Below are 26825 nucleotides of genomic sequence, written 5' to 3'. Positions count from 1 at the left end.
CCTCTCAGTTACAACACCCTCCTCCTTACCACTATGCTACAATGCCGACCTTATAAATCAAATGCACCCTTTATAACTGATGCACTTCCGTTTTTACACTGTGAGTCAGGGGTATTTTGATATGCCTTGTCATCGGTCTAACGGCAGGAGGGAGTGGGGATGGGGGAACATTTGTACTGACGGAACGGAAAGACTTAGGGACTATGTTGCAGCCGGTCATGGTAGAGGGGAGGCGTAGGGGCTACGGCGCTGTTATACTGTAACACCCGGTACCCAAGCAGTGAGATGTAGTTTCGGTGACTCCGACAATCAGAAAAAAAGAGATTAGAAAACAAAAACAGCGTTTACACGCTTTACTTTGAGAAGCACATTGGGAAAGGGGGCAGACCGTATCAGCATGGCAGAAAATATAGTAAGTAACGGGCTGAGCGATAGTGCAATATTTTTGCTGGCGAGTTTGGTTGCAACGAAGTCCGTCCGGAGTGATGAGGCAGCAGAATTAGCTTAGCCTAGCTAGCCAGTTAGCTACCAGCCAGCTGAGACACTTACGGGCCGCGAAGAGCTAAAGACACAAAAAATACACGAAAAACAAACCAAACAACAGCTGCACATAGCTCGTTTATTAAATAAACTAGTTTTACGTCGCAGTTTCGAGCCGAGAGGTTCGGTTAAACTGTGGAACAGTTTTGAAAAATGCAAAGTCGCGTGTGACAAAGAGGAACATTGTCAGTTAGCTCGCTTAGCTTAGCATGCTAACTCGGTAGTTACTGTAAACAGACTTGCCTGTTTGGGAGTGATAACGTTGCTTAGCTAGCAAGCTTTGCTAAATTTTAAATGACATAACATGGCCAGCTAATTAAATGTATTTACACTTAGCCTGCAAGCTAAGTCATAGCTAACACACCTCCTTTACAAGATTTAGATTAGCTTTCTAACTTGCAGGCGAGGTACTTAGTAGCTAGTCAGTTACTTTCTGTGAGTTATTGTCTCCTCTGGCTAAGCTGGGTGAGATAATACTGATACAGCTATTTTCTCCGAATGTAGCTCACATCAATACACAGATGGCGAACGAAACTTCTGAGAACTTCGTTAGCCACGTCGCTTTGCTGCCTTTGTGTCATCGTCCTTACGGATTCATTGAAATTACAGTTCAGGTGTCTATAGCTTCACTTCGCAACTTTATTGTGAGGCTGGATTTTTGCAGACTGGTTAAACTGATGACCTTGTTATCGGTCTGACAGGCTAATGGGGCATGTCTAGATCCGTTGAGCGCCAGATGTCAAGCGTCGCCACTGTTTTTTTGCACAGTCACACCTCTGGTAGCAGCGGTCTGATCTCTAGTTTCAGTTGATCGTGGTAGCTATCCAGCCAGCTGTCCAAAGCTCACTGTGATGTGATCGTCTTTTAAAATTAAACTGCAAAACAAAGGTGCCATGTATTTATGTCTGTATTCTGTACTCATAGTAGACAACTGTCAGCATTAAATCAACGGCTTTTAAAACTGCATCGCGTATTGACTTTATCCTGGGTAACGCATGTGCGTCTGAAAAGCCTGTTTCACCTGTTGTGAATTATGCGCTAATAGTGTAAACAGTCTGACAGATTTTAACTTCTTTACTCGTGTTCTCCAGATCATCCGCGTCCAGTCTCCGGAGGGGATGAAAAAGATTCCGTCCACCAAGAGGGAGACGGCCGCCACCTTCCTGAAAAAGGTAGGTTGCTGCATAACCACAGATGCGGAGGTTTCTGGGGATGCAATAACACCGCGCTAACCCTTTCGACCCTCCCGTCGTGATCATTTTTGTGAGGGCTTCATCTGCTCGCTGCTTTGGAAGCATCACCCTGTGTGTATAAATGATAAAAGCACTGCAGGCAGTCCACCCTTTTTTATTTTTGGCAGACATCCATGTCCACAGTGACACAGAGTACAGAGCTTGTTAAAGTTTTTATTAAGTTATTGTATTTTTAGTGCGTGTATACCAAATGGGTAAACACTGGATTTGCATGGAAGTGAACAGGATTAAGTAACTGGCGGAAAGGTGCCTTGATTGATTCTCTCTCTAGGGATCAATCCTAAAACCACCTGGTTACACAGCGGCTTTCACCGCTGTGCCGTGCTGCCGGCTGAAGCAAACGCTGATCCTGTCCGGAATTTCCGCTGCGGCCTCTGACGGTTTCGGCAATGCGTCTGAGGCGCGCTGTTCACCGTCTCCACACCCCCCCAGGCCCCCCGTTTGAAGCGCGGCCCGCCGGGGGGCTTGCTGTGCGGGGTGCTCATTTATTTATGAAACTCGGCGGGAACGGGGGGGGGGGGCGTGGTGCTGCAGCAGGAAGGCCACGGCTGTACACCGCCTCTGAGCGCCGGGTAAAAATAGCCCGCCAGGTCTGAGCCATTCCCAGCCTCCAGGGAATCTCCCACAGCGTGGAGCAGCAATTCACCTCTGGCTGGTCTCTGCTTTCCCTTAAACAAGCACAGGTAGGCCAGGCCGCAGTAATGGGAACTCGGGCCCCTCTGGTTAGTGCGTTAGACGGGCGGGGTGGGACCAGCTAATTAATCTGGTGCTGTGATTAAGGGTCTGTGCGGATGTGTGCTTCCCGAATGGAGGGGGGGGGGTGCTCGGCAGCAGGAGACTACAGCATGCATTAAAAATGCAGTGCCTTCACTGTGAAGCAGGAGAGCAGCTCGCTCCAGCAGCCCTCTCACGGCTGCCTGAAACGGCTGTGCTTGGTTCACTGGTCAGGCAGTGCGGTGCTCCTGGTCTGGACTCCACCGGAGGGGGGATAGGATCCAGTCCCACACAGGAGAGCCCATTCTTGGACCTGCAGTGGGGGACTCTGCCCAAGCTCTTGGCAGCTATAGATGGGCAGTTTTCCTAAATGAAGGCCTAGGATACATTTCCAGCAAATGAAACTATAAAGGGCATTAGTGTGATGCCCTCAGCCCTTGCAGGCACCAGACAAATTGCAGGTTGAACCTCTGGTCAGCCTACGCACCCCTGTCCCTGGTAGAAGGAAACCACTTTGTTCTGCTGCAGTGGTCCTTGTCACACACAGCTGGTTTCGAACCCGGGCTCAGCCTGCACTCAGCATCTTGCTGACTGAGCCACTCGGGAGCGCTTTGTGGATGCCTGGACCTCTTCCATCTGACCTTTTACGTCCATCATATCCTGTAATGTCTGGAATACCTGCTGCATTCAGCAAATGACAGTGATTTGTGTTTCAAACAGCCTGGCTTGTATGTGTAGCTGCATGCCTGTAACCAGCTACAGAAATCAGATTCACCCGGCCAGGGATACTGTTTCCATAGAGGACTTCACAATGGGCAAAATGCGCTGACAGTGACCACGAGCACACAGTGGAACAAACTAGCTCCATCCCAGCCAGGGACAGAGGTGGGAGCGTCAGCCAGGGGACCGTCTGTCTCCGTGCGCGCTAGGGACCCCTGCTGGTCGGCCCAGCACGCACAGTCTGCCTGTGTAAAGCTGTGTGTGAAGCGCCTCCCCCTGGCCCAGGTCTGTGCAGGCGTGGCACGGAGACTGTGGTGTGAAAGGAGGTGATGCTTGGCACTGTGTGTTTCGGAGGAGAGCACAGGCCTGCCTGCCACTGGACGCCTCAACCTGGGAAAGAAAGGGGATCCCCCACTGGTTATTCCAAATGGGGAGAAAAATGTAAAAATGACAGTCCGCAGAGGGCTTTGTGGGAAATGTGCAGAAAGCATACCAGTATCACTGCAGCTTGCAGCCTGCACTCACAGGGCATGAAAATGCGCATAGAGCATGTTCACCACTGCTGACATTTTGCCCTTTGCTAACCAGGCAGCTGCATAACTACACTGATTAGCTAACATCTGTGCTCAAAAGCAAGGTTGTTTGTACCATTAAGGTTAGCTGACTGTAAGGTTAGCTGTTTACGCACCGCAATGACATTTTCATACGCTTTGCACACATTTGCATGTCAAATCCCTGATTCAGCCATGTCAGGTTGTAAACAGTGTGACATCACCACCATATTTGCTTTCCGTGATGATCACCAGCCTTTCTCATTTTACCAGTGGCCCGTTTCTCAAAGGGGTGTAAGGATAACTTTCTAGAAATTACTTTTCAGTGATGCCATTAGGGTTTAGATCTGTGGCAGCATACCTTGTTAACCTCTTGGTGAAGTCTGCTGAAAGAGCGTACATTAACAAATGAGGTCCTTGAAGACTATATATATTGATCATTAAAGGCTCTTGAGGGGTTCTTGAATTTCACTCTCTCCCTCACATATTCTCTCTCTTACACACACACACACACACACACACACACACACACACACAGATTATTTGCCTGCTGTCATGAGGATCTTCTTTTAGGCTGTGTATAGATAGTTTCATCACACAAGGGCATGACACCATGCATATACCACAGCTGCACCTTGCTGTTTTTGAGCAAAAATAACACCCTGCTTTCGGAGCTGACGGTAGTATACCGCGGCTGACAGCGACAGCCTCGGCACTGGAGCCCTGGTGGGCGATGGATACAATCCTCTGAAACGCCTGCATTCTGCAAACGGCTGCTTCCCGCCCCGCAAGCCAGTGTACCCACCCCTGTGCCCGGCGCACGGCTCGCTGCTGCAGACCCCCCCGACTCAGCAGGGATGGAACCCGGGCTGTGGAGCTGAGCTCGTGAGCGCCACCGTCAGCTCGTCACCACAGCGACACTCAGGAGGCTGCCCATGCCGTTTTCACTGCCTGCGTGTGAACCTCTTTCTGCCCTGTTAGCAGTTGTCATTGGCAGAGCAGTTTGATGATCTGGTCTTAGCTTTGATGTGTTGGAAATAGGTGTCCATTCTGTATCCTGCTGCCTGGTTAAAAATAAATATTTTTAATTTATAAAAATAAATGGAAAAATGAAGGCTAATAAAGGATAAACATTGGCTCACAGTGGGGCAGACAATCTGATGCAGCAGACACTCATCCACAGAAAGAAGGCTGTTCTGGTCGTGTGTGTCTGTTCTGGTCGTGTGTGTCTGTTCTGGTCGTGTGTGTCTGTTCTGGTCGTGTGTGTTGTGTATGTCTGTGGACTCTGCATCTCAGAGACAGGCCTGAATTTTGGAATGTTGTTTTATGCACACAGACTGATTCTCCAGTGAGCTCATCTTTAAGGCAATTCACAGTACTTCACTGCTTTCCCAGAAAAGCCTTTTTAAAAATCAGAATGGCTTAATTTTGCAGATGGACGCGAGTCTTGTCGGTGTTTGGGGTGATGAGATCAGAGCAGGGAGGGTAGTTTCCTTGTGTCAGACTCAGAACAGGTATACGGCTGTGCTGAGCCTCCAGAGTGCAGCTCTGAGTGGCAGACACCTGCACGAGATGCTCTGTAGCACGCTTAGTGCCAGGCTGCACGCGCTCTCACTGCACACACTGGGGCAGCAATGTAGCGTAGCAGTGAGGATCAGGGCATTTTACATTTACATTTACATTTATTTATTTAGCAGACGCTTTTATCCAAAGCGACTTACAGAAGTGCATACAGCAAGTATGTAACCAAAAGGTTGCCGGTTTGTTTCTCCACAGGGGCACTGCTACTCTACCTTTGGGCAAGGTACTTCCCACAACTGCCTTAGTGGCTATCCAACTGTATAAATGGTTAACATTGTAAAAACCTGTAATTGATGTAAGCGTTTCTGGATAAGAGTGTCTGCTAAATGCCAGGAATGTAAGGTAAAGGTTTCCCTGCGTACGTGTTGTAAAGTTCTCTCCCTCTCACCTCTGCAGGTCGCCAAGGAGTTTGGTTTCAGCTCCAATGGCTTCTCGGTGTACCTGAACCGCAACAAAACCGGAGAGATCGTTTCCCAGAACAAGACACTCAGCCTCCTCAAGATCAAGTGGGTGTGCGTGTGTGTGTCTGTATTTGTGTGTGTGCGTGTGTGTGTCTGTATTTGTGTGTGCGCGTGTGTGTGTCTGTATTTGTGTGTGCGCGTGTGTGTGTCTGCATTTGTGGGTGTGCGTGTGTGTGTCTGTATTTGTGTGTGCGCATGTGTACGTGCATGTGGGCCTCAGTGAGCATTTGTCCTTTTGAGTGTGTTTGCGCATGTTCGTGTTTGTGTGTTAGTGTAAGTGAGCGCATATATGTATGTAGGTGTAAATAGGGATGGGAATGGAGAACCGGTTCCAGTTGAGAACTGGTTCCAAATTGTCAGATCCATCGGAATCGCATGCCTCCGAGGTTATCGGTTCCTTTTATCGATGCCGGCATGGTTTTCTGACAGTCGCGCGTAGGTTCTTTGCATATGACGTCACAAACCGGCGCTTTCCAGGTGGAGGGCTGGCAGCTGGAGGCGGGTTCTGAGGCAAGGTGGCAGCGACCACCAGCACTGCAGCAATGCCTATGGTTTGTGCTGTTTACGGCTGTTCCAACCGATCAAATCGGGAAAAAAACGGGCTACTTTTGTGTCCCGAAAATAGTGGTACGCAAAGGGGAGAAGTTTAAAAAACTCAGAGAAACGGTGGCAGACATGGATCAAAAACCTCCGTCCTAAGTCTAGTGGAGCAGAGTCCGACACTGCTTGTGTATGCAGTGACCACTTCGTGAAAGGTAAGGCTAAAGTCATCTTGCTACCTACATGGCTAGCTAAAACTGGCAAAAAATACAGACCAGAGTGGTGATATCGCAGGAAACATAGCTAGCCAGACCAGGGTGGTGATGTCGCAGGAGACATAGCTAGCCAGACCAGGGTGGTGATGTCGCAGGAGACATAGCTAGCTACATCTGCGATATTATCACCCTCTGTTTGTTCTGCAGCTATACTCGCTTCCTGAAAAAAGAACCTTTGCAAACCAGATTGTTATTAATTGAACGTTACCTTCCCACAGACGCAACGCAATCAGTACTGTGGGTTGTGTGATAAGTATTAGGAGTTCCGCAGATGTAGCTAGCTGTGTTTCCTGCGATATCACCACCCTGGTCTGTTGCCAACTTGCCTCGCAGTTTTAGTTAACTAGCTAGTTAGAATTGATTATTTTATCAGTCAGTTCGATATTTGTTTTCCAAGTTATATCCTTTTAAGAAAAGGAGCATTGTAATTTATTTTAACATGTTCAAATATTATTAGGCAGACATTCTACACTGTGTTCAGACTCAGAGATAATAAAACAGCTGCGATGAAGCTGAAAACCTGTGTACGCCTACTTTTTTTCCCCACACAGAAAACTGATCCGGAATCAAGGGAATCGATAAAGAATCGGACTGATAAGCAGAATCGATAATGGCATTGGTATTAAGAAAACCGTATCAATTCCCATCCCTAGGTGTAAGTGAGTGTATGTTCTCTTGACTGTGTGTGTGCGTGCGTGCGTAGTAGGGATGTGCATCTCCATCACTGAGGCCGATGCGATACACATCTCAATGCATTGCCAACGATCCGATACATTAAAGATACATATGAAGCAACTACTAATGCCGTATGATACGATTCACCCCTATTGTGATGCAGTGCAATTCGGTACAATTTGATTCAACACAATGTGATTCAACGCAATACGATGTGATGCAAAAGAATATGATGCGGTGCAATTCAATACGGTACAGATAATTTGATTTTATTCCTTTGGTTCTTCTTAAACAGACAACAAATCATAAATTAACTAAAAGTGTTAGTCGTGCTGCCTGTGTACTTTATAGCGGCGTGGCATATTTAGCAAATTGCACGTGTCTTGTCGAATTGTCCGTCTCTCTTGAAAAATCCGAAGTGTCGCCAAACATTTTATTTGTAGCAATTCAGTGGAACGTGTAGCTCTTCCTCCTCCATGATAATCTGTGACTCACCCAGACACGCCTCGCGCAAGACTTGGCCATTGACAGCAGTGGAGATGAGAGAGCATGCTTGAGAAGCAGTTTAGAGAGGAGGAATCAACCTAAATATGAAAGTACTGGTCACATTTCTAAATAATAAAGGCATAGGGCCTCTACTAATAATTGTATATAAATAGATCTGATTTTACCGATGCAAAGGTGTTAGAAACGATGCATCCCGAGTTCATCCCAAATTGTATCCGGTACACACCTTTTAATCGGGACAATGGCATCGTGAACTTTTATGCCGGTGCACCAATGCGAATCGGTGAATCTTACCATCCCTAGTGTGTAGGCCCTCCCATGGTGATGTGGTCAATATGTAAAGCTTGTGCCGCATTTCCAGTCTGTGGCTGTAACTACATCATCATCTGATGACCTGCAGTTAAATTCCTGTGGTGTTTAGACATCATCTGCCATCCTTCTCATTTAATTCTGACATGCCTTTGAATTTAGGGCAGAGGCCATTTGCCAGTAACCGTGAGAGTGACATTGATATGTTTTCAGACGAATCTTTTAAGGACACAAAACTGTTTTCTCATCGTGGCCAGTCATTTCCACTGCCTTCCAGTCATTTCCACTGCCTTCCAGTCATTTCCACTGCCTTCCAGTCATTTCCACTGCCTTCCAGTCCTTTCCACTGCCTTCCAGTCATTTCCACTGCCTTCCAGTCATTTCCACTGCCTTCCAGTCATTTCCACTGCCTTCCAGTCATTTCCACTGCCTTCCAGTCCTTTCCACTGCCTTCCAGTCCTTTCCACTGCCTTCCAGTCATTTCCACTGCCTTCCAGTCATTTCCACTGCCTTCCAGTCATTTCCACTGCCTTCCAGTCATTTCCACTGCCTTCCAGTCCTTCCAGTCTCTTCCTGAGCTCTCTGCTGAAAAGCTCGTTATTTAAACTCCAGCCCTGGTCACATGATCCGGAGCTGTGTGCTCTGCTCCTGCTCCCTCACACCTCGGTTTTGTATTTGGTGTTTTTTGTTCTCCCCTCCCCCTGTGAGCTGTGTGTTGTGTGGGGGTGTTGGGGCGACGCTCTCTCGGAGCACACACTACAGCCCCCCTCCCCCTTTCACTGTGTCCATCTTTAGTTCTCCCACCCGTCTGACCTTCTCCGGTGCCATCGTGCCAAGAGGTTTGGTACTTTTGGAGTTTGTTGATAATTTGTTTACCGTTGACAATTTACATTATAACATTACATTACTGTCATGTAGCAGACGTTCTTAGCCAGAGCAGTTTACATAGGTTACAGATAGGGACGTACCCGAATCCGAACACGTTATTCGGGAAAGTACAGATAATGCGATGGAAACAGATATTTCTTCTACCCGAAGTTGCTTGTTATTATTCGGGGAAAAAAGCCATGAATGACATGTCTGTGCGTCAGCTGTTATAAAACATTTTTTTCAGTTTCTGATTGAACAATGTCCCCAAGTTAAAAGGGGGGTGGAGGGGTTCAGACAGTTCATAAAACTTTGGTTTAGTTAAAAATAAAAATTTTAAAAAAAGGGTAATGAAAAGTACAGTATGAGGATGTGGAAATATATTTCATAATTATTTAATGAATTAATTTTATATATATATATGCACATACACACATAGCCTGTATATAATTATGTATATAGATATTTGATGCTTTGAAGACACAAAAATTGCATTGCCAATGAATATCAGGTTAGAAAATACAACATTTGCCCGATTTAACGTGACTTCTGGTATAAAGCACGCCCCCTTCCGGTCTACCGTCCGAATACAGGTACAGAGACAGATAATGTTGTTGGTTGAACACATACAGATACAGATAATGACATCTCTATACATCTCTAGTTACAGTTTTATCCATTTATATAGCTGGATATTTTACTGAGGCAATTCTGGGTTAAGTACCTTGCCCAAGGGTACAGCAGCAGTGCAGGAATCGAACTGGCAACCTTTTGGTTACAAGTCCTGCTCCTTAACCACTATGCTACACAGCTGCCCGTTTTAGTTATTTTTTGTACAGGTTGGATACATATATGTGTGTGTGTGTGTGTGTATTTGTTTTTCCTTTATGTTTTGTGTACACACAAGAAAAGAGAAATCTGTTTTCTTTGGTAACAGGTTGTGTTATGTTCAACTATCTTGTAACCGGTTGTTGTAACGCGTGGGGCATTTTGGGCCCAGCGCTGGTCACATGATACGGTGCTCTGTGCTCTAACCCTGATCACATGATACGGTGCTCTGTGCTGTAACCCTGATCACGTGATACGGTGCCCTGTGCTCTAACCCTGATCACATGATATGGTGCTCTGTGCTCTAACCCTGATCACGTGATAGGGTGCCCTGTGCTCTAACCCTGATCACGTGATAGGGTGCCCTGTGCTCTAACCCTAATCACATGATACGGTGCCCTGTGCTCTAACCCTGGTCACATGATACGGTGCCCTGTGCTCTGACGGCTTTGTCTCTCTGCAGGCATGGTGACATGCTCTTCCTGTTTCCCTCGGGAGCGCCGGGCCCCTCCGGCGAGGTCATGGACGTGACCGGCCCTCACACCTCGTCCTCATTACCTTCGACGTCATCCGCCTCTGCTTCATCGTCATCGTCATCGTCCTCGCAAATGCCACGCTCCCTGTCTGCGCCACAGATCACCGAGGATGACATCGACCAGTATCTGGCCAAACAGGACGGAAAAATCTACAGGAACAGAGACCCGCAGCTGTGAGTTCAGATGTGTGTCACGGTGCCCTCTCAAACCCTGGGGCTGTATCCACTGCCTCGTTAAAGGTGTGGCGCTGGTGTGGCCTAGTGGGTTGTGTCATTTTTATGTGCTTCCTGTTAAAGATGGATTCTCCTTCCTGTTTGTCGTTCTCTGCCGCAGGTGTCGACATGGGCCAATGGGGAAGTGTGTACACTGCGTACCGTTAGAGGTAAAAGGGCGAGGCTTCGAACCCTGATCCATCACCCCACACTTCTCATGCTGCCACATGCCCATGTTTATCTGCTGTTCCCTGTTCCTCTTTTATTTTACCGCTTTGGTCCATTCAGGACGTCTCTTCTTTTGCACTAATGAGCTCACCAATAGGAGTTAGCACGTTGGTGGTGGGGGGGGCAGGTCATTCGCGTAAAGAAGGAAAAAAATCTTGGGTTGCCATTGTAGGCACATTTAAAAAGGCTCTTACTTTAGGGTTAAAAGCACACATGGACATGTGCTTCAGTGCCGGTCTCCTCGAGTGAACTGTTGCGTGGTCAGAGCCAGCAGGTTTGCCCTGTGCTGGCTAACAGCTGTATGTTTGTCATTGACAGCCCTTTGACGAGGACTACTTGAACCACCTGGATCCCCCTGTGAAGCACATGTCGTTCCACGCTTACATCCGTAAGCTGACGGGCGGGGCAGACAAGTGAGTGCCAGCCGCACAGTTTGTGCCCAGTGTTACTGCAGAGTTGAGGCGACCTACATTAACACTAACAGGGTGTGTGTTTGTGCTGGCACAGTTTGTGTTCGGTATGCGGCTGTTGTCTGTGAGCCTTGTAGACAACATCTGGGACATATTGGGCCGTGTGTATGTGTGCGTGCGTGTGTGTGTGTGAGTTTGTGAGTGTGTGTGTGTGTGTGTGTGTGTGTGTGCACGTTTACCGTGTCTCTCTCTTTGGTCAGAGGGAAGTTTGTAGCCCTGGAGAACATCAGTTGCAAAATCAAGTCTGGCTGTGAGGGACACCCACCCTGGCCAGAGGGGATCTGCACAAAGTGCCAGCCCAGTGCCATCACGCTGAACAGACAGGTAACCTCACCTGGCTGCCTCTAACAGAATCATTACCCAACAGACAGGTAAACTCACCTGACTGCCTCACAGAGCCGTCGCGCTCAACAGGCAGGTAAACTCACCTGACTGTCTCACAGAGCCATCATGCTGAACAGACAGGTAAACTCACCTGGCTGCCTCACAGAGCCATCATGCTGAACAGACAGGTAAACTCACCTGGCTGCCTCACAGTGCCGTCACGCTGAACAGACAGGTAAACTCACCTGACTGTCTCACAGTGCCGTCACGCTGAACAGACAGGTAAACTCACCTGACTGTCTCACAGTGCCGTCACGCTGAACAGACAGGTAAACTCACCTGGCTGCCTCACAGTGCCGTCACGCTGAACAGACAGGTAAACTCACCTGACTGTCTCACAGTGCCATCACGCTGAACAGACAGGTAAACTTACCTGGCTGCCTCTAACAGAATCATTACCCAACAGACAGGTAAACTCACCTGCCTGTCTCACAGAGCCATCATGCTGAACAGACAGGTAAACTCACCTGCCTGTCTCACAGAGCCGTCACGCTCAACAGACAGGTAAACTCACCTGCCTGTCTCACAGAGCCGTCACGCTGAACAGACAGGTAAACTCACCTGGCTGCCTCTAACAGAATCATTACCCAACAGACAGGTAAACTCACCTGACTGTCTCACAGAGCTATCACGCTGAACAGACAGGTAAACTCACCTGCCTGTCTCACAGAGCCGTCACGCTCAACAGGCAGGTAAACTCACCTGACTGCTTCTAACAGAATCATTACCCAACAGACAGGTAAACTCACCTCACTGCCTCTATCAAAGTGGAAGCACCTTGTAGAGATGCTTGTCAAATGCATACAGACAAACAAGTGTGTGTGTGTTTGTGTGTGTAGGTTGGGCAGCAGTGTAGCATAGTGGCTAAGGAGCAGGACTTGTAACTAAAACGTTGCTGGTTCGATTCCCCACGGGGGCACTGCTGCTGTACCCTTGGGCAAAGTACTTAACCCATAACTGCCTCAGTAAATATCCAGCTGTAGAAATTGCAAAAAACCTGTAATTGATGGAAGTCGGTCTGGATAAGTGCGTCTGCTAAACGCCAGTAATTTAATGTAATGTATATGTGTGGTATTTCTATCAGAAATACAGACATGTGGACAACATCATGTTCGAGAACCACACCATTGCTGACCGTTTCCTGGACTTCTGGAGGAAGACGGGAAATCAGAGGATGGGCTTCCTGTACGGCCGCTACACCGAGCACAAGGACATCCCCCTGGGCATCCGCGCCGAGGTGGCAGCCATCTACGAGCCCCCCCAGGTGAGCTGCGCTACCATGAGTCCTCCACAAGGGGGCAGTAGCTTCACTTAGAAGGAGAACAGCAGGGTGCTGCCTTTTGCTGTTTTTTCATGGCATATGCCACTGATAAAGAATACAAGCAAACACCATTTCAGTGTTGCAGATACACTGTTCGGAAATGCGCTGCCAGTGCAAACGCATTACAGCAGCACTGACATGAATGAAGACTTGCACTGACCTACGTGCTGTGGCTGAGATTAGTGTGGGGAGAATATTCTGGAGGCACAGGATAACAGGATAATGCTGCTTATCGCTGGCAGCAAGCATGAGGGCTTTGTCCAGTGAGGGTGAGGTTGAGGTTGTGAGCTGGCCAATGAAAGTCAGGCGATTTAAATCCCATTGGGATCCATAAGAATAAGAATAAGAAATACTTTATTAATTTTGCATAATTTTGCAATAACCAAGGTGCAAAAGCAGAACACTAGGCACCTGCTATAGACAGGCATAGCACACGCTATCCTGCACTGCTACAGACAGGCGTAGCACACGCTATCCTGCACTGCTACAGGCAGGCGTAGCACACGCTATCCTGCACTGCTACAGACAGGCGTAGGAGCATGGGACATGCTACTCTGGACTGCTATAGGTGCACACAGGATTTCCTGCTGCTAACAGCTGGTCCTCCGCGTGGCCTGTGGAGCTCCTGTGTGCTGTGGTTTTGCTCCAGCTGAAAATGCAGATTTCCCAGGGTTAAACACCAGTTGAGTGGACCAGTCTAGTTTGAATGGACTGTTTGCAGTACTGAACGTGGTGTTCCCCGTTGGTGGCACGTTCAGTAAGAGGTTTTATTAGCTCAATGGACTCATTGACAAACAGCGAGAATCATGCTAGAGTGTGGAGAACGGCTCACTCGCACAAAACACCTACTTACCCCGGCCAATCAGAGGGCTGCAGTGAGAGGCAGCGTGCGTGAGGCTGCTGGCGGTCAGGTGGGGGAGTCTGCCCTGCTCCCAGAATCCCTGTCCTTTCATACCAACCTGTGCCTGGCAGAAGTGGGGCGCTCACTGACTGTGTGATTGGCTGTTTCAGATCGGTACTCAGAACAGCCTGGAGTTAGTGGACGATCCCAAGGCTGCAGCAGTGGAGGAGATCGCCGCTAAACTGGGCCTTCGTAAGGTACTGTTACACCCCTTCACTGCTAAACTGGGTCTTCGTAAGGTCCTGTTACACCCCTTTACTGCTAAACTGGGTCTTCATAAGGTACTGTTACACCCCTTTACTGCTAAACTGGGTCTTCGTAAGGTACTGTTACACCCCTTCACTGCTAAACTGGGTCTTCGTAAGGTACTGTTACACCCCTTCACTGCTAAACTGGGTCTTCGTAAGGTACTGTTACACCCCTTCACTGCTAAACTGGGTCTTCGTAAGGTCCTGTTACACCCCTTCACTGCTAAACTGGGCCTTCGTAAGGTCCCGTTACACCCCTTCACTGCTGAAATGGTTCGTCATAAGCTACAGTTACACCCCTTTACTGCTTAATTGGGTCTTGATAAGGTACAGCATTCCTGCAGGTAAAATTGGCCTCAGAGCTAAATATTGGTACCGCTACACTGGCCCTTTAGGTAGGCATGCCATTTTACCGCTAAACTGCACCTCTGTACAGATACTAAAGCCATTGTGTTCCTCTGGTTGGGAGTCAGTCCAGCGGGGGGACTGGTGCTTAACCCTGCACACAGCAGCCGCTGGGCGGCAGGTCCCAGCGCAGCGCACAGGTCAAAGCAGCGTCCTTTTGGCAACAATCGCCACGGGACATTCCCAGAATTCCTCAGACTTCCCACCTCACGGTCTGACAGCTTCCATATGCCCTCAGAGGAGCTGGCCCGTCTGGGGGATTATGGGAATGCATAGGAAGTCCGATCAAAGGATGAAACGGCAAAGGTGCCTTTTTTATCAGTTGTCAGAACTGTTGGCAGTTGGAGTTTTTTTTTTCTTTCCTTCCTTTTGAACCACCATAGGGCTAAGACCCGTGAATCCACTTTACTTAATCGGAACCTTCTGGAAATTTGTCTTGCTGTAGCCAACTGAGTGGTTGTGGCGGAACATGAGGCCAGCGAGGTGAAGCGCAGGCATGCAACCGTGCCAACACGCGCACGCACACACACACGCGCACGCACACACACACACACACACACACACACACACACACATTCACACTGTATATTGCACTGTGTATTGGTTCCGCAGTTTAAGTGAAAGTAGTGGTGTAGAACAAGGGTGAGTACAGGTTGTGTTTTGGTAGTTGAATGAATGTGATCTGAAGTTCTCTGTCTCAGCCTGTCCTTCACACCTGCCTTTCAGGTGGGGTGGATCTTCACAGACCTACTCTCAGAGGACACCAGGATAGGCACAGTGCGCTATACCAGGAACAAGGTGAGATTCCCGCGCCTGCGGCCCAGGACCAGGCCCTGAGAGGAACACGTGATCCACGGGCTGTTTGAGAAATGGTCTCGCTTTGTGACCATGCTTTGTGCTCAAGTGCCTGTGGGAACTTCCTGTCCAGGACTCGTACTTCCTGAGCGCGGAGGAGTGCATCACGGCCGGAGACTTCCAGAACCGGCAGCCCAACCCCTGCCGCCTCTCGCCGGACGGCCACTTTGGATCCAAATTTGTCACCGTCGTAGCGACAGGTAACGCCCCCTGCTGAGCACGGCTCTTTCGCGGAGTCGCCTCAGACCACAAAGAGTTAAATAGCTCAAACACTGCCAAGGAGGCCCCGTACGCCTGGCTGCTGGATGTGTTTCTCACCTGCCTGTAGCGGGATGAGTCTGTGCCTCAGAGGCCTCGCTGTGGGTGTTTGATCTCTCTGGCTGTGGGGGTTAGTTGGATCTCTGTGGCTGTGGGGGTTAGTTGGATCTCTGTGGCTGTGGGGGTTAGTTGGATCTGTCTGTCTGTGGGGGTTAGTTGGATCTGTCTGGCTGTGGGGGTTAGTTGGATCTCTCTGGCTGTGGGGGTTAGCTTGATCTGTCTGGCTGTGGGGGTTAGTTGGATCTGTCTGGCTGTGGGGGTTAGTATCCCTTTGGCTGTGGTAAGGAGAGTTTCTGTGCCTAGTTTCTGTGCCCGGCTGAGATGCTGCAGACCAGCGACACGTGGAATATAAAATAAACATACAAAAACAAGACAACAGCTGATCTACAGTTATAAAATATGTGATATTTATTCTCGTAGAACATGTGCTCTTAGATTGCTTACTGTAACTGTCTGTCTTGCATGTGTGCTAAGGTTGGCTTATGTGCTCATAGCTGATCAGAGTCATGACTGTCAGGGTTTGACATTAATTGTTTCCAGTTGGCTGGGATAACCAAAAATCACAGATGAAGAGGTTTTGATCCAATATGTATTGTGTTAAAACATGGCAATCGTGTTGTCCATTCGGGCAGCCAAAAACTTATAACTGCCTGTCCAGCGTGGCAACAACATTTCAAACTAAGCATGGAGCCCTGGACTGAGTCGTGGATTGTGCTTGTTAGAATACCTTCTCTCTATGTATAAGTCACAGCTGTTTAGTCAGCAACACTGCTGATCGCTGAAATGCAGTGATGTACTGTTGGGTGATCTGGTGCTGAGTAACCCAGGATGGGCATCTCCGCTGAGCCACACCTCCTCTCTCTGCAGGGGGTCCTGATAACCAGGTGCACTTCGAGGGCTACCAGGTGTCCAATCAGTGCATGGCTCTGGTTCGGGACGAGTGTCTGCTTCCCTGCCGGGACGCCCCCGAGCTGGGGTATGCCAAGGAGTCTAGCACAGAGCAGTATGTCCCAGACGTCTTCTACAAGGTATACACATACACCCCCACATACACAGACACACACTCACACACACAAGCACACACACAAGCACTCACACACACACTCACTTACATACACACACACACACACACACACACACACACACACACACACACACACTCACACTCACACTCACACAAACACACACACTCGCGTACATACACACACTCACATATACACATGCACACACCACACACACACACATACATGCTCGCATACATATGCACACGCACACACAGTGAATGGACTACTAATTGACACATACACGCTTTTCCTGGATTTGTTAATTCATTAAACAGTTGACCCAATAATTCCATATGTTAGATCTATTAGATCCCCAGTATAGAAGCTGGCAATAGCTGTGTTAGGTGTTTCGTGGGTTTAGCAAGAAAAGGTATAGGAATAGAAGCCTAAGTGCTGAGTGTGTGTGAAAAGCTAGATTAAAATGTGACTCAAACAAATATTGGTCAAAAGAGTAAGACTAGCATTAAATTTAAAAGCGCTGCCAAAATGAGCACTCCTGGGAGTGTTTGCTTCGGCAGTGCTGCACGGTTACGCCACTTCACCGCTGCTCCTCCTGCTCGTGCCAGTGTATAGGCACGCTCACCATGTTGCACACCGCTGTGCGTGCACATGTGTCTTTCTCTGTCTGTAATTTTGTGTGTGTGCATGTGCACATGCTTGGATTTTGTGTGCGTGGGTGCATGCGTGTGTATTTTGACTGTTTTATTTGTTCTTCCACCCCCTCTCAACAGGACAAAGACAAATTCGGCAATGACATCACATACCTCGCCCGACCCCTTCCTGTGGAGTATCTGATTATAGACGTGAGTATCCATGACGAGTGTCCACGGCAACAACTCTGTTTGTCCGCTGTTGGAATGACCCATCAGAGGCTAGAACTGGGTGGAGGTGTGTGTGTGTGTGTGTGTGTGTGTGTGTGTGTGTGTGTGTGTGTGCCCGCGTGTCTGCCAAGCTTGGGTTGATGTATAAAACTGTAAGACCATGCTGGACTGTGATCAGTGACTGCACCATGGCATTGTAGCCTGCACAGTGCCAGCAGCTTGCATGACAACACCCAAATAACCAAACCAGATTGTTTTATTTATTTTTATTGAATAACGGTTGGCTTAAGAATTTTACAGCATACTACATTTTGGTTTGTTCCATGTTTCAAGGACAGTGCTGAGAACCAAGAACAACAGCATTAAAGCATGAACATCTGTACTGTCTGTGCTTATGGGATTCCACCTCTGAGAATCCCGTGGTCCAGGGTGGGTGTGATGTTGTAACAGGGTGTGATGCGTTCTCAGAGTGTGACGCCGTGGATGGAAATGGAGATCTCTCCACTGTGAAACCACTTCCTTGCTTCAGTAAAAACTCCCACAGATCGGCACAGAGGGCAGCAGTGTGCTAAAGGTGGCACGCTTCGGTGAGGTTGCCTGATCAGAGACACCGGTATTTAGACATGTGTATACTGTGTAAAAAACCTCTCGGAGAATGGAAGCACAGCTAGGGCGGCTAAGGAGCAGGACTCAACCGAAAGGGACACTGCTGCTGTACCCTTGGCCAAGGTACTTAACCCAAAAATGTAAAAAAAAATGACTGTAACGGACGCAGGTTGCTCTGGATAGGAGCATCTGCTGAATGCCTGTAATGCAGTGTAATGTAAAAGCTTCAGTGATGGGGTGCGTGTGCAGTGCCATGCTGTACTGGCGCCCTGAGCCCTGCGGTAAGAGCGCCGCGGGGAAGCTGGCGTGCCCCGCCCGAGCCCGCGCCCGCGCCAAACTGGCGCAGCGGCACCGCTTTACCGAGGAGCCACAAGCGCCGACCGCTTTCCGCCAGGATTCAGCACAGACATCTCCAGCTGATGGCAGCCTTTCTGTTGCAAACCAGACACTTCTTAAAACATTTATAGTGTTTTTTTTTGTTTTGTTTCAACAAACAGAATAACAAGGGAGGTAAAGGGGAAGTGGTGAAAGTTTGCATGAATGAAGTGTGTTGGAAAGCAAGATGGACCCAGCCACAGCACATCTTGAAGTCTCCTCGTGTCATGTGACACCTTGTCTGTGAAGGATTGTGATTGTGCGTTATATGACACTTCTGTGTGTGATGGATCATGGTTATGCATGTGACACTGCAATCAGTGAAGCTTTGTTCATTGAAGGTCATGTACTCTGCTCTCAGTGAAGGATGGTAGTCATGTCTCCTGATACATTGTTGCCTGTGAAAGATGTCTGTGCAGCAGATAGTGGAGGCAACAGAAGTCCTGTGCTGAGTGGGGTGAGAAACTGCGGCCAGCGCTTAATGAAACCCAGCTTTAGTGCCTGACTGATGTTTATGCACGGCTTATGTAACCCCGGGTGCTCTCAGTGCTTTTCTCACAGACTGTGATGACATCACCGTGGTATTCCCATTGGTCAAACGGAAAACTATCCCCGGCTGCCTGTGGTGTTTCACCCCCAGGTCCTCCTGAGCTTTTCCAGGTTTTACTTCACAGCCATATGCCGATGACCAGGGTCGGTCTGTCTTCCCGCGGCGTGTAGCTGCTGGCCTCAGGCTGTGTGAGAGTGAGATGCTGAGGGATGCAGGGCATGTAGCTGCTGGCCTCAGGTTGTGTGAGAGTGAGATGCTGAGGGATGCAGGGCGTGTAGCTGCTGGCCTCAGGCTGTGTGAGAGTGAGATGCTGAGGGATGCAGGGCATGTAGCTGCTGGCCTCAGGCTGTGTGAGAGTGAGATGCTGAGGGATGCAGGGCATGTAGCTGCTGGCCTCAGGCTGTGTGAGAGTGAGATGCTGAGGGATGCAGGTTCCGCAGGGTCGGGCTGCTGTGTCTGGCGTTGCCCAGTGCGTCTGGCTCAGGAGCGGCCAGATACTGTCCAGACTGAGTCCTGTGTCCACCACTGTGGGCGTAACAAATAAAAGCCCGGCATAGCAGTGTAGTGTTTTAAAAGTGCTCGACAAGGATCGTCATATTGAGGCTCTACATGCAAGCATACCCCAGCCATGTAACATTGCGGCAAAGTTGTCCTGATTTTCAACCCTTTGACTTTTCTCACACAGATCACCACCACCTTCCCAAAGGACCCTGTCTACACCTTCACCTCCACCCACCGATTCCCCATCGAGAACCGGGACGTACTGGGAGAGACACAGGTACCGCCCTCGTCCCGTAACCAAGGGTTCGGCTGCTGGTTGTCCAGCAGTGGTGCCTCCCATCACTAATCATCCCCCTTTTCTGAGCTCTCTGTACTGAACTGAAATGAAGGGCCTTCAGTTAGCTTTGTGTGGTGGAGGTTGTGACTGTGATGAAGCGCACTACATGGCGTATCAGTGCTGATTTCTGCATGCGGCGCATCTCTCATGTTCACTCTGACATCACTGCTCACATGGAACTGCATGTTCCCCTTTCCCCTCCTCGATTAACAATAAAACAAATAATTCACAGAATAATCGACACCAATCGTAAATAAATGATCGCTCGCGAAACAGCACAGATTGTCTAGTTTGTGTGCTAGCGAAAGCGATAACGTGAGATTGTATAATTAACAAGGATGGCATTTATCGATTTAAATTACTTTAAATGTTCAAAATAACAAGGATGGCAATTTGAATAATTAAGTGGCAAGTAATCCTAAAGCTTTCTCTTAAATGTTTCAAGTAATAGCTTTCTTGTGTTAAAAAATTCAAATTATAAAACGGAGCTAAATTTAGTTAAATCGATTTCAATTACTGAGAATAAACTTTCAGGTTAGGTTGAATGCAATGAACAATAACGCTTAGAACACAGACTTCACAAAAGCTGTGATGTGTCATGAGCATTTAACGTAATTTACAATCGCGCTGTTTTGCGAGCAATCATTTATTTACGATTGGTGTAAATTATTCTGTGAACTATTTGTTTTATTGTTAATCAAGGAGTCTAAAGGGGAACAGGATGAAAGTAATGATAGATTTAAAGGTAGCGTTTCCGCTTCCCCTGTTTCCAGCTCACCCGCAGCCACTGAAAAACATATGGAAAAAACCTAACGCCACATACCAGGGATAGCTGTTATTGCGCTAAAAATAGCTGTTCGATGTATCACAACAGCTATATCACCCAGCCTTATTTTGAATTATTTGTTATATTGTTAGTCAAGGAGGATAAAGGGGAACAGGTTAAAAGTAATGATAGATTTAAAGGTAGTGTTTCCACTTCCCCTGTTTCCAGCTCACCAGCCGCCACTGTGTAACACTAATAATTTTACATTTACAAAATTTCACTGCCGAACAGCATACTAGGTACAGCTCGCTAGCTAGCCAGGTAGCATAACAGTCTGTTAACAGCTGGGAGGGGCTCCGTCACTATGAAGAAAGTGAGACCGGAGATGCACCAGAAGGACTTGTGCCCAAGAGAGGAGCTGTGTCTGCAGTTATAGGTCATAGAACTATCTTAAAATGTTTTGTTTTGAAAAGGAAGCAATGTTAAAGTTGTTGGCATAAATATTTTTTTAAGTTGTGTTTTTACTATGTTGCAGTTTGCACAATAATTTTTTTTTACATTCTGCAACTGTTTCATGCACACTGATTTCTTCATATATTGTGCCATTTTGTGGGGCAAAGCACACCCTATAGTAATCAAAGCCTTCATTGTATATATGATGAAATTTAAATGTTTTTATATTCTGTGTACTCCTGACAGTAGAATAAGCCACAAACCTATATAAAGGCCGAGTCATCCACAAAAAAAAAAAAAAAACGTGATGATATACCATGAAACCGCCAGAATCTTAAAACATACCGTGATACAAATTTTTGGTCATACTGCCCAGCGCTACCAGTTAGCTATCTTTAATCAAATTTGTTATGATGAAATGTCAGTATCCATAGAATATGTCATAGAACATATGGTTGTGTCCTTCAAGTCCAAATCACGTTCAGCATGCTGGCTGGGAGTATTCATTAGTATGCAGGTACGATTAGGAGCTAGCTAACCTGGCCAGTCCTGGATTCCATGGTCATTTTCTGTGCAAAGTTCCACAAAGAACGGTTTAATAAGTGTGGAAGCCCCAAAGCCTTGCAGAAGGGATTTAACTTCCTGTTTGTGGAGCGCTGGGAAAATGAAAGGTGGTGTTTAACTCTGTGTCCTTTCTGTGTGTGTGTGTGTGTGTGTGTGTGTGCATGCGTGCTGCGTGTGTGTGCATGCATGCTGCGTGCTGTGTGTGTGTGTGTGTGTGTGTGTGTGTGTGTGTGTGTATGCGTGCTGCGTGCGTGTGTGTGTGTGTGTGTGTGTGTGTGTGTGCTGCGTGTGTGTGCTGCGTGTGTGTGTTTGTGCATGCGTGCTGCGTGTGTGTGTGTGCTGCGTGCGTGTGTGTGTGTGTGTGTGTGTGTGTGTGTGCGCGCGTGTGTGCGCGTGTCTCCAGGACTTCCACAGTTTAGCCTCGTACCTGTCCCAGAGCTCGTCATCCGTTTTCCTGGACGTAGTGTCTGACTTCCACCTGCTGCTCTTCCTGGTCACCAATGAGGTCATGCCCCTGAAGGTGAGTGCCGTGCCGGCAGGGTGTCGTGTGGTGGATGCACTGCACTGATCTGCCCTCAGGGTGGGACTCGTGTCCCTCACTGTCTCTTGGAAGCTTTCACTCTGTGCCTGCATTCCTCTGTCAGGAACCACCCCTTCAGTGCAATGTCAAGAACATGGAGGTTCAAGGCGTTTCTCTCTCTGCCTCGGCTCGTGTTAGTGAATAAAGAAGTAACACTAGTGAATATATTACAGTGTAGGATCCTGTGTTTCCTTCTCCTGTCTTGCAGTGGCCACGCAGCCCATCTCTCTGTTTGTCTCTCCTCCTCTTTGCTGTTGCTTCTTGGAGTGTTTATCCAGGAACACTCGGCCTTGCATAACAAACCCAGCCCTTTGATTACATAACGCCCCCCACCCCCTACCCAAGTGGCCTATGATGTCATGCTTTCCTGCATGGCGTGATGGGGCCTGGCCCCGCCCGAGCTCTGGATCTGGTTATCAGGCCGGCGGGGTGGGGGTGGGGAGGCCTGGGGAACACTGTCTAGCTGGAGAGCTGGGCTCCATTAGGAGTTTAGAGACAGTCAGTGAACCCCATAGCTTTGGGAACCTGAGGACCCCCCCCCCACCCCCCACCCCCTGTTGCGCGGGACGAAACGCAGGAGGCCATGAGCAAAGCTAGGCACTCAGTTCGTTCGCTGAACCAGTTTTTGCCCCCGGTGGACTATGGGTAATATGAGTCTGTGTCTGCCCACACTCACAGGACAGCATCGGCCTTCTCCTGGATGCGGTGAAGACCTCCAACGAGGAGCTGGCTCAGACCTGGAAGAAGTCCGAGCAGTGGGCCACCATCGAGCAGCTGTGCGGTGAGCGGGGCGGGGTCTACTTGGGGGCGGAGTCTGTCAGGGGTGGGGTCTGCTGGGGGGCGGAGTCTGTCAGGGTGGGGTCTGCTGGGGGCGGAGTCTGTCAGGGGTGGGTCTGCTGGGGGCGGAGTCTGTCAGGGCTGGGGTCTGCTGGGGGCGGAGTCTGTCATGGATGGGGTCTGCTGGGATTGAGTGTTGGGGTATGGGCCTGTGATTGTGGCCTGCATACATCATTTGCTCCAGATGACATTCTCTGTGTGGTAAACCTCACGCTTATTGTTGGTTCTTTGGGTGAATGAGGTTCATTTGTGTTACATACATGTTATTAATGTGTGTGTTACTAATGTGTATGATATTAATACATGTTATTACTGTGTATGTTATTAATACGTGTGATATTAATGTATATGTTATTAATATGTGAGTTATTAAGGTGTATGGTGTTAATATGTGTGTTATTAATGTGCACGCAAATGTGTTGTTTAGGGTTATGTAGCTTATGTATATTGTGTTCAGGCTGTTAGGGTGGGGTAACAGGGCATATGTTCATTGGCATGGCATGTGTGTGTGTTGGGTAACGCTCTGCAGGCCTGCCTCGGCTGTAACGGTTCAGCTTCAGCTCTCTCTGCCCCTGCAGTGTGTTCTGACAGGTGTGCCCCCCCCCCCATACAGGTACGGAGGGCGGGCAGCCATCTGGGCCCCACGAGTACGGAGCCATGGGGGGGCCCTCTGTCCCCGCGTCCTCCGCCATGTGGTCCTGCCTGCACTGCACCTTCATGAACCAGCCCGGAACAGAGCACTGCGAGATGTGTAGCCTGCCACGCAGCTAAAAGCCCCCCAGCCACGCCCAGCCACGCCCGGGAGGAGGGGGAGCCCCACCGCCAGCCGCATCATCGCACGGGGACCAGCTGCAAGAAAGGGTGTCTCTTACTCTCCCCCCGACACCCCAACCACCATCTCACAGGCTGCCTTCGGGGTGTGGGGGGTGCGGGGGTGCGGGCGTGGGCGGGCAATGCACCCGGTGTCACCTGTCCGTTTCCAAATGATGTCACTGTGTAGACTGATCACCTTAATTACTGTAATATTCCTTTCCTTAATCACTAAACTGCCCTCCCCAGACCCCCCCCCCACCGCCCCACCTCAGACAAGGGCAAGTCTGAGGAAACCTTTGCCCCCCCAACACCAACAAAAACAAAATTTAGGTGAAGCTCAGCTCAGCCCTTAGACCAGGCTGATGCTGAGGTGATAAGGGATGGCAGCTAGACCCCAAGCGGTCGAATTCCACCTGCTCCCTCCCACCTCATCCAAACAACACCCCCCCCACCCCCCAACTCCTCTTATCCCCGCATTTGTCCTGAAACAGATTGTGTAAATATGCATTTGAAGAATGATGCTGTTATTTAATTACAGATGAAGCATTGGGGTTTGTTTTGTTGGGTTTTCATTATTTTCTTTTTCCTTCGATTGTAGTTGTGTCATGACATTGGAAAAAAAACCCATTCAGTTTTGTTCAGTATTCTGGTTTGAGGCTGAGTTAGGACTGCAGTAAAGAGAGACAGGTAGCTGGAATACCTGTAGAGGCCTGTGCTCATTGCTTTAAGATGTAATGCTGGGTTCCTGCTGCCTGTCAACAGCTGTGCAGATCACCCATGTACCTGGCTCTCTCTCTCTCTCTGACGCCCAGTCTCTCTCAGTTCTCTAACCCTGGGCTGAATCTGAGAGCAGGTGACGGTGCAGGTTGCAGGTGTGTCTCTGAGCACAGGCGAGTTCCCCTGCGATGGGGGGGGGGACCTGGGTCTCTGCAGCGACTGGACGCGTAGAAGCCCCCCAGCACATCCGGGCGGTTTGCGCTTGCGTTTCCTCCAGGTGCTTTTGCTCCCGGATCTTTAGTGGGTTTGGACCGGTGCTCTGCTCTCGTGTGTGAAGGAAGGTGTGGTTTTTGGCTTTGGCTGTATTTTGGACTGGAATGATCTGCGTGTGGGTGCGGTTTTCACCCCCACCAGCGTGACGTGCTCCGGGCCCTGAGGGTCTGAGGCCTCTGTGGCAGACTGTGCTACCATTTCTCGTGTCACACCCCCTCCTCCCCCCGCCCCCTCACTGCCCCTGTTCTGCAGATTGATTTGTTGGCGACGAGCAGTTTCCAGCTGCATCCCCTATGCCAGCTGTACTCCCACTTGCCCTCTCCCTTCTTCAGCTCCCTTCTCCGGTCTCTCCAGGATCCCTCCTCCTCTCTCCCCCTCTGCGGTGTCTGCACTCTCTCTCTCCCCCCTCCCTCTGTCTCACGTGCTCTCCTCTTCCTCCGCCTTCGGTCCAGGGGGAGCAGTGTGGGTAGCCCCTCCACTCATATTCCCAAAATGAGGTGTTCTGATTGCACCTCCAAAGACTTCCAGGTGTGCTTTGTCTGCTCAACTCATTGGGGGGGTCAGAGGTCAAGACCAAGCACTCTCCAAAAAAAAAAAAAAAGTACATCAGTGGATCTTGTTTTCTTGTTAGTCCAATATGTTCTGCACCTGTGAGATGCACGTGGGGGGAGTGGGGGAGGGGGGGGGTCGCTGAGGAGCTGCAGCTGAATTTCAGTCAACACTTTTTCCCTCTGCTCCTCGTCGAATGCAAAAAAAGCGAAAATGAAAACTCATTCCAAATGAAATAAATTAACATTTGAAACATTGTTGATGTCCACTGCACAGTTTGTCATTTCAGAAACAAAAAAACAAGGTTACTCTTACGGTGCTTGTGAAAGTACACCACTGAATCCTGACTTCTTTGATCAATAACTAAATGCATAAATGTGTCTGTTGCTAGGTTAGCATGGACCTCACAGACATGCACTTATCAGGGTAGAAGACTGACTGGTGGTGTGTTCCTTCATTATGTGTGTGGGCTATGTAGCATATTTAATTTGATTGGAAAAGTCAGCTTTTTACCTTTTGAAATAAAATTCAAACTGAAAAGTTCATCTGCTGCATCGTTGATGGCTTTGGTTGAAGTGGAGTTCCTGGACGTATACAGAGACTCTGGTCTTTTCAGCATTGGCGCTTAAGTTCAGGGGCCTTCCTTTCACTTACAACGCAGGCAAAGTATTCCAAGAATGTATTTCCTGACGTTTCGGAGAACGGGACTTTCGGAGAACGGTCTTCTCGTTAGAGTTGAATTGAAATGTGTTCCTGTGCTTGCGAGGTTCATAAAGGAAGGATTGGAGTTGGGGGTGGGAGGGTTACGCGCTTTGCTTTGTATGAATTCAGATATCTGCTTTTTTGTAAGTTTGCTCAGCCGTTTTCCACTGAAAAAGATGAAGAGTAAAACGAGGCTGGTTTGGACTGGAGTGACACCCACCCCCTCGCGCACGTCACACTTATTTATGGGTTTAAAGCGCGCGCTGTCGCGAGCCTGTGCCCGCTTTTCGGGCGCAGCGCCGGTGGAGTTCCCGAAACGTGTATGCTGTAGTGCTGGGTTTTGAAGTTTAAATTACAGGTCTACCAGAAATAAAATAAAGCAAAAACAAACGGAAGCTTGTGGTGTCCACTTTTTCCCCCCTCTTTCAGGTGACAGGTCTTTGTTATAACCTTTGAAGAGCGTGACTGCCCAACACCTGCAATGGATTCGCCGTAAACTCGGGTGCTCCGCAGGGATGTGAGTTTACAATCGCCGTCTTAAATTTTTCATTCATATAGATATATTGCCGATACAGGTTGGCCGGTGTTTCCATTGCCCCGTGATTCCAGCTGCAGGAA

General features: G+C 48.8%; 1 protein-coding gene across 1 annotated transcript; it reads left to right on the top strand.

Annotated features, from left to right (window-relative positions):
- The first annotated feature begins 239 nt into the window (after positions 1-239).
- Positions 240-26549, top strand: nploc4 (NPL4 homolog, ubiquitin recognition factor). Its single transcript, XM_036551888.1, has 17 exons — positions 240-412; positions 1632-1712; positions 5756-5865; positions 10285-10530; positions 10691-10739; positions 11116-11210; positions 11468-11591; positions 12736-12915; positions 13984-14070; positions 15253-15324; positions 15455-15581; positions 16567-16727; positions 17495-17566; positions 19801-19893; positions 22140-22256; positions 22995-23097; positions 23767-26549. The coding sequence occupies exons 1-17, from the start codon at positions 398-400 to the stop codon at positions 23922-23924; spliced, it is 1890 nt and encodes a 629-aa protein (XP_036407781.1). The 5' UTR covers positions 240-397; the 3' UTR covers positions 23925-26549.
- Positions 26550-26825: the final 276 nt, after the last annotated feature.

The sequence above is a fragment of the Megalops cyprinoides genome, chromosome 1 (assembly GCF_013368585.1).
Source record: "Megalops cyprinoides isolate fMegCyp1 chromosome 1, fMegCyp1.pri, whole genome shotgun sequence".
Lineage (NCBI taxonomy): Eukaryota > Metazoa > Chordata > Actinopteri > Elopiformes > Megalopidae > Megalops > Megalops cyprinoides.
The sequence above is the reverse complement of the archived record's forward strand: the minus strand, read 5'-3'. Positions and strand labels throughout refer to the sequence as shown.

Excerpts from the sequence above, each read along its gene's own strand:
- nploc4 (XM_036551888.1), top strand. Across the intron at positions 15,325-15,454 it reads TGCGCTATACCAGGAACAAG|GACTCGTACTTCCTGAGCGC; the intron begins GTGAGATTCCCG and ends CTTCCTGTCCAG. Across the intron at positions 17,567-19,800 it reads TGGAGTATCTGATTATAGAC|ATCACCACCACCTTCCCAAA; the intron begins GTGAGTATCCAT and ends TTTCTCACACAG.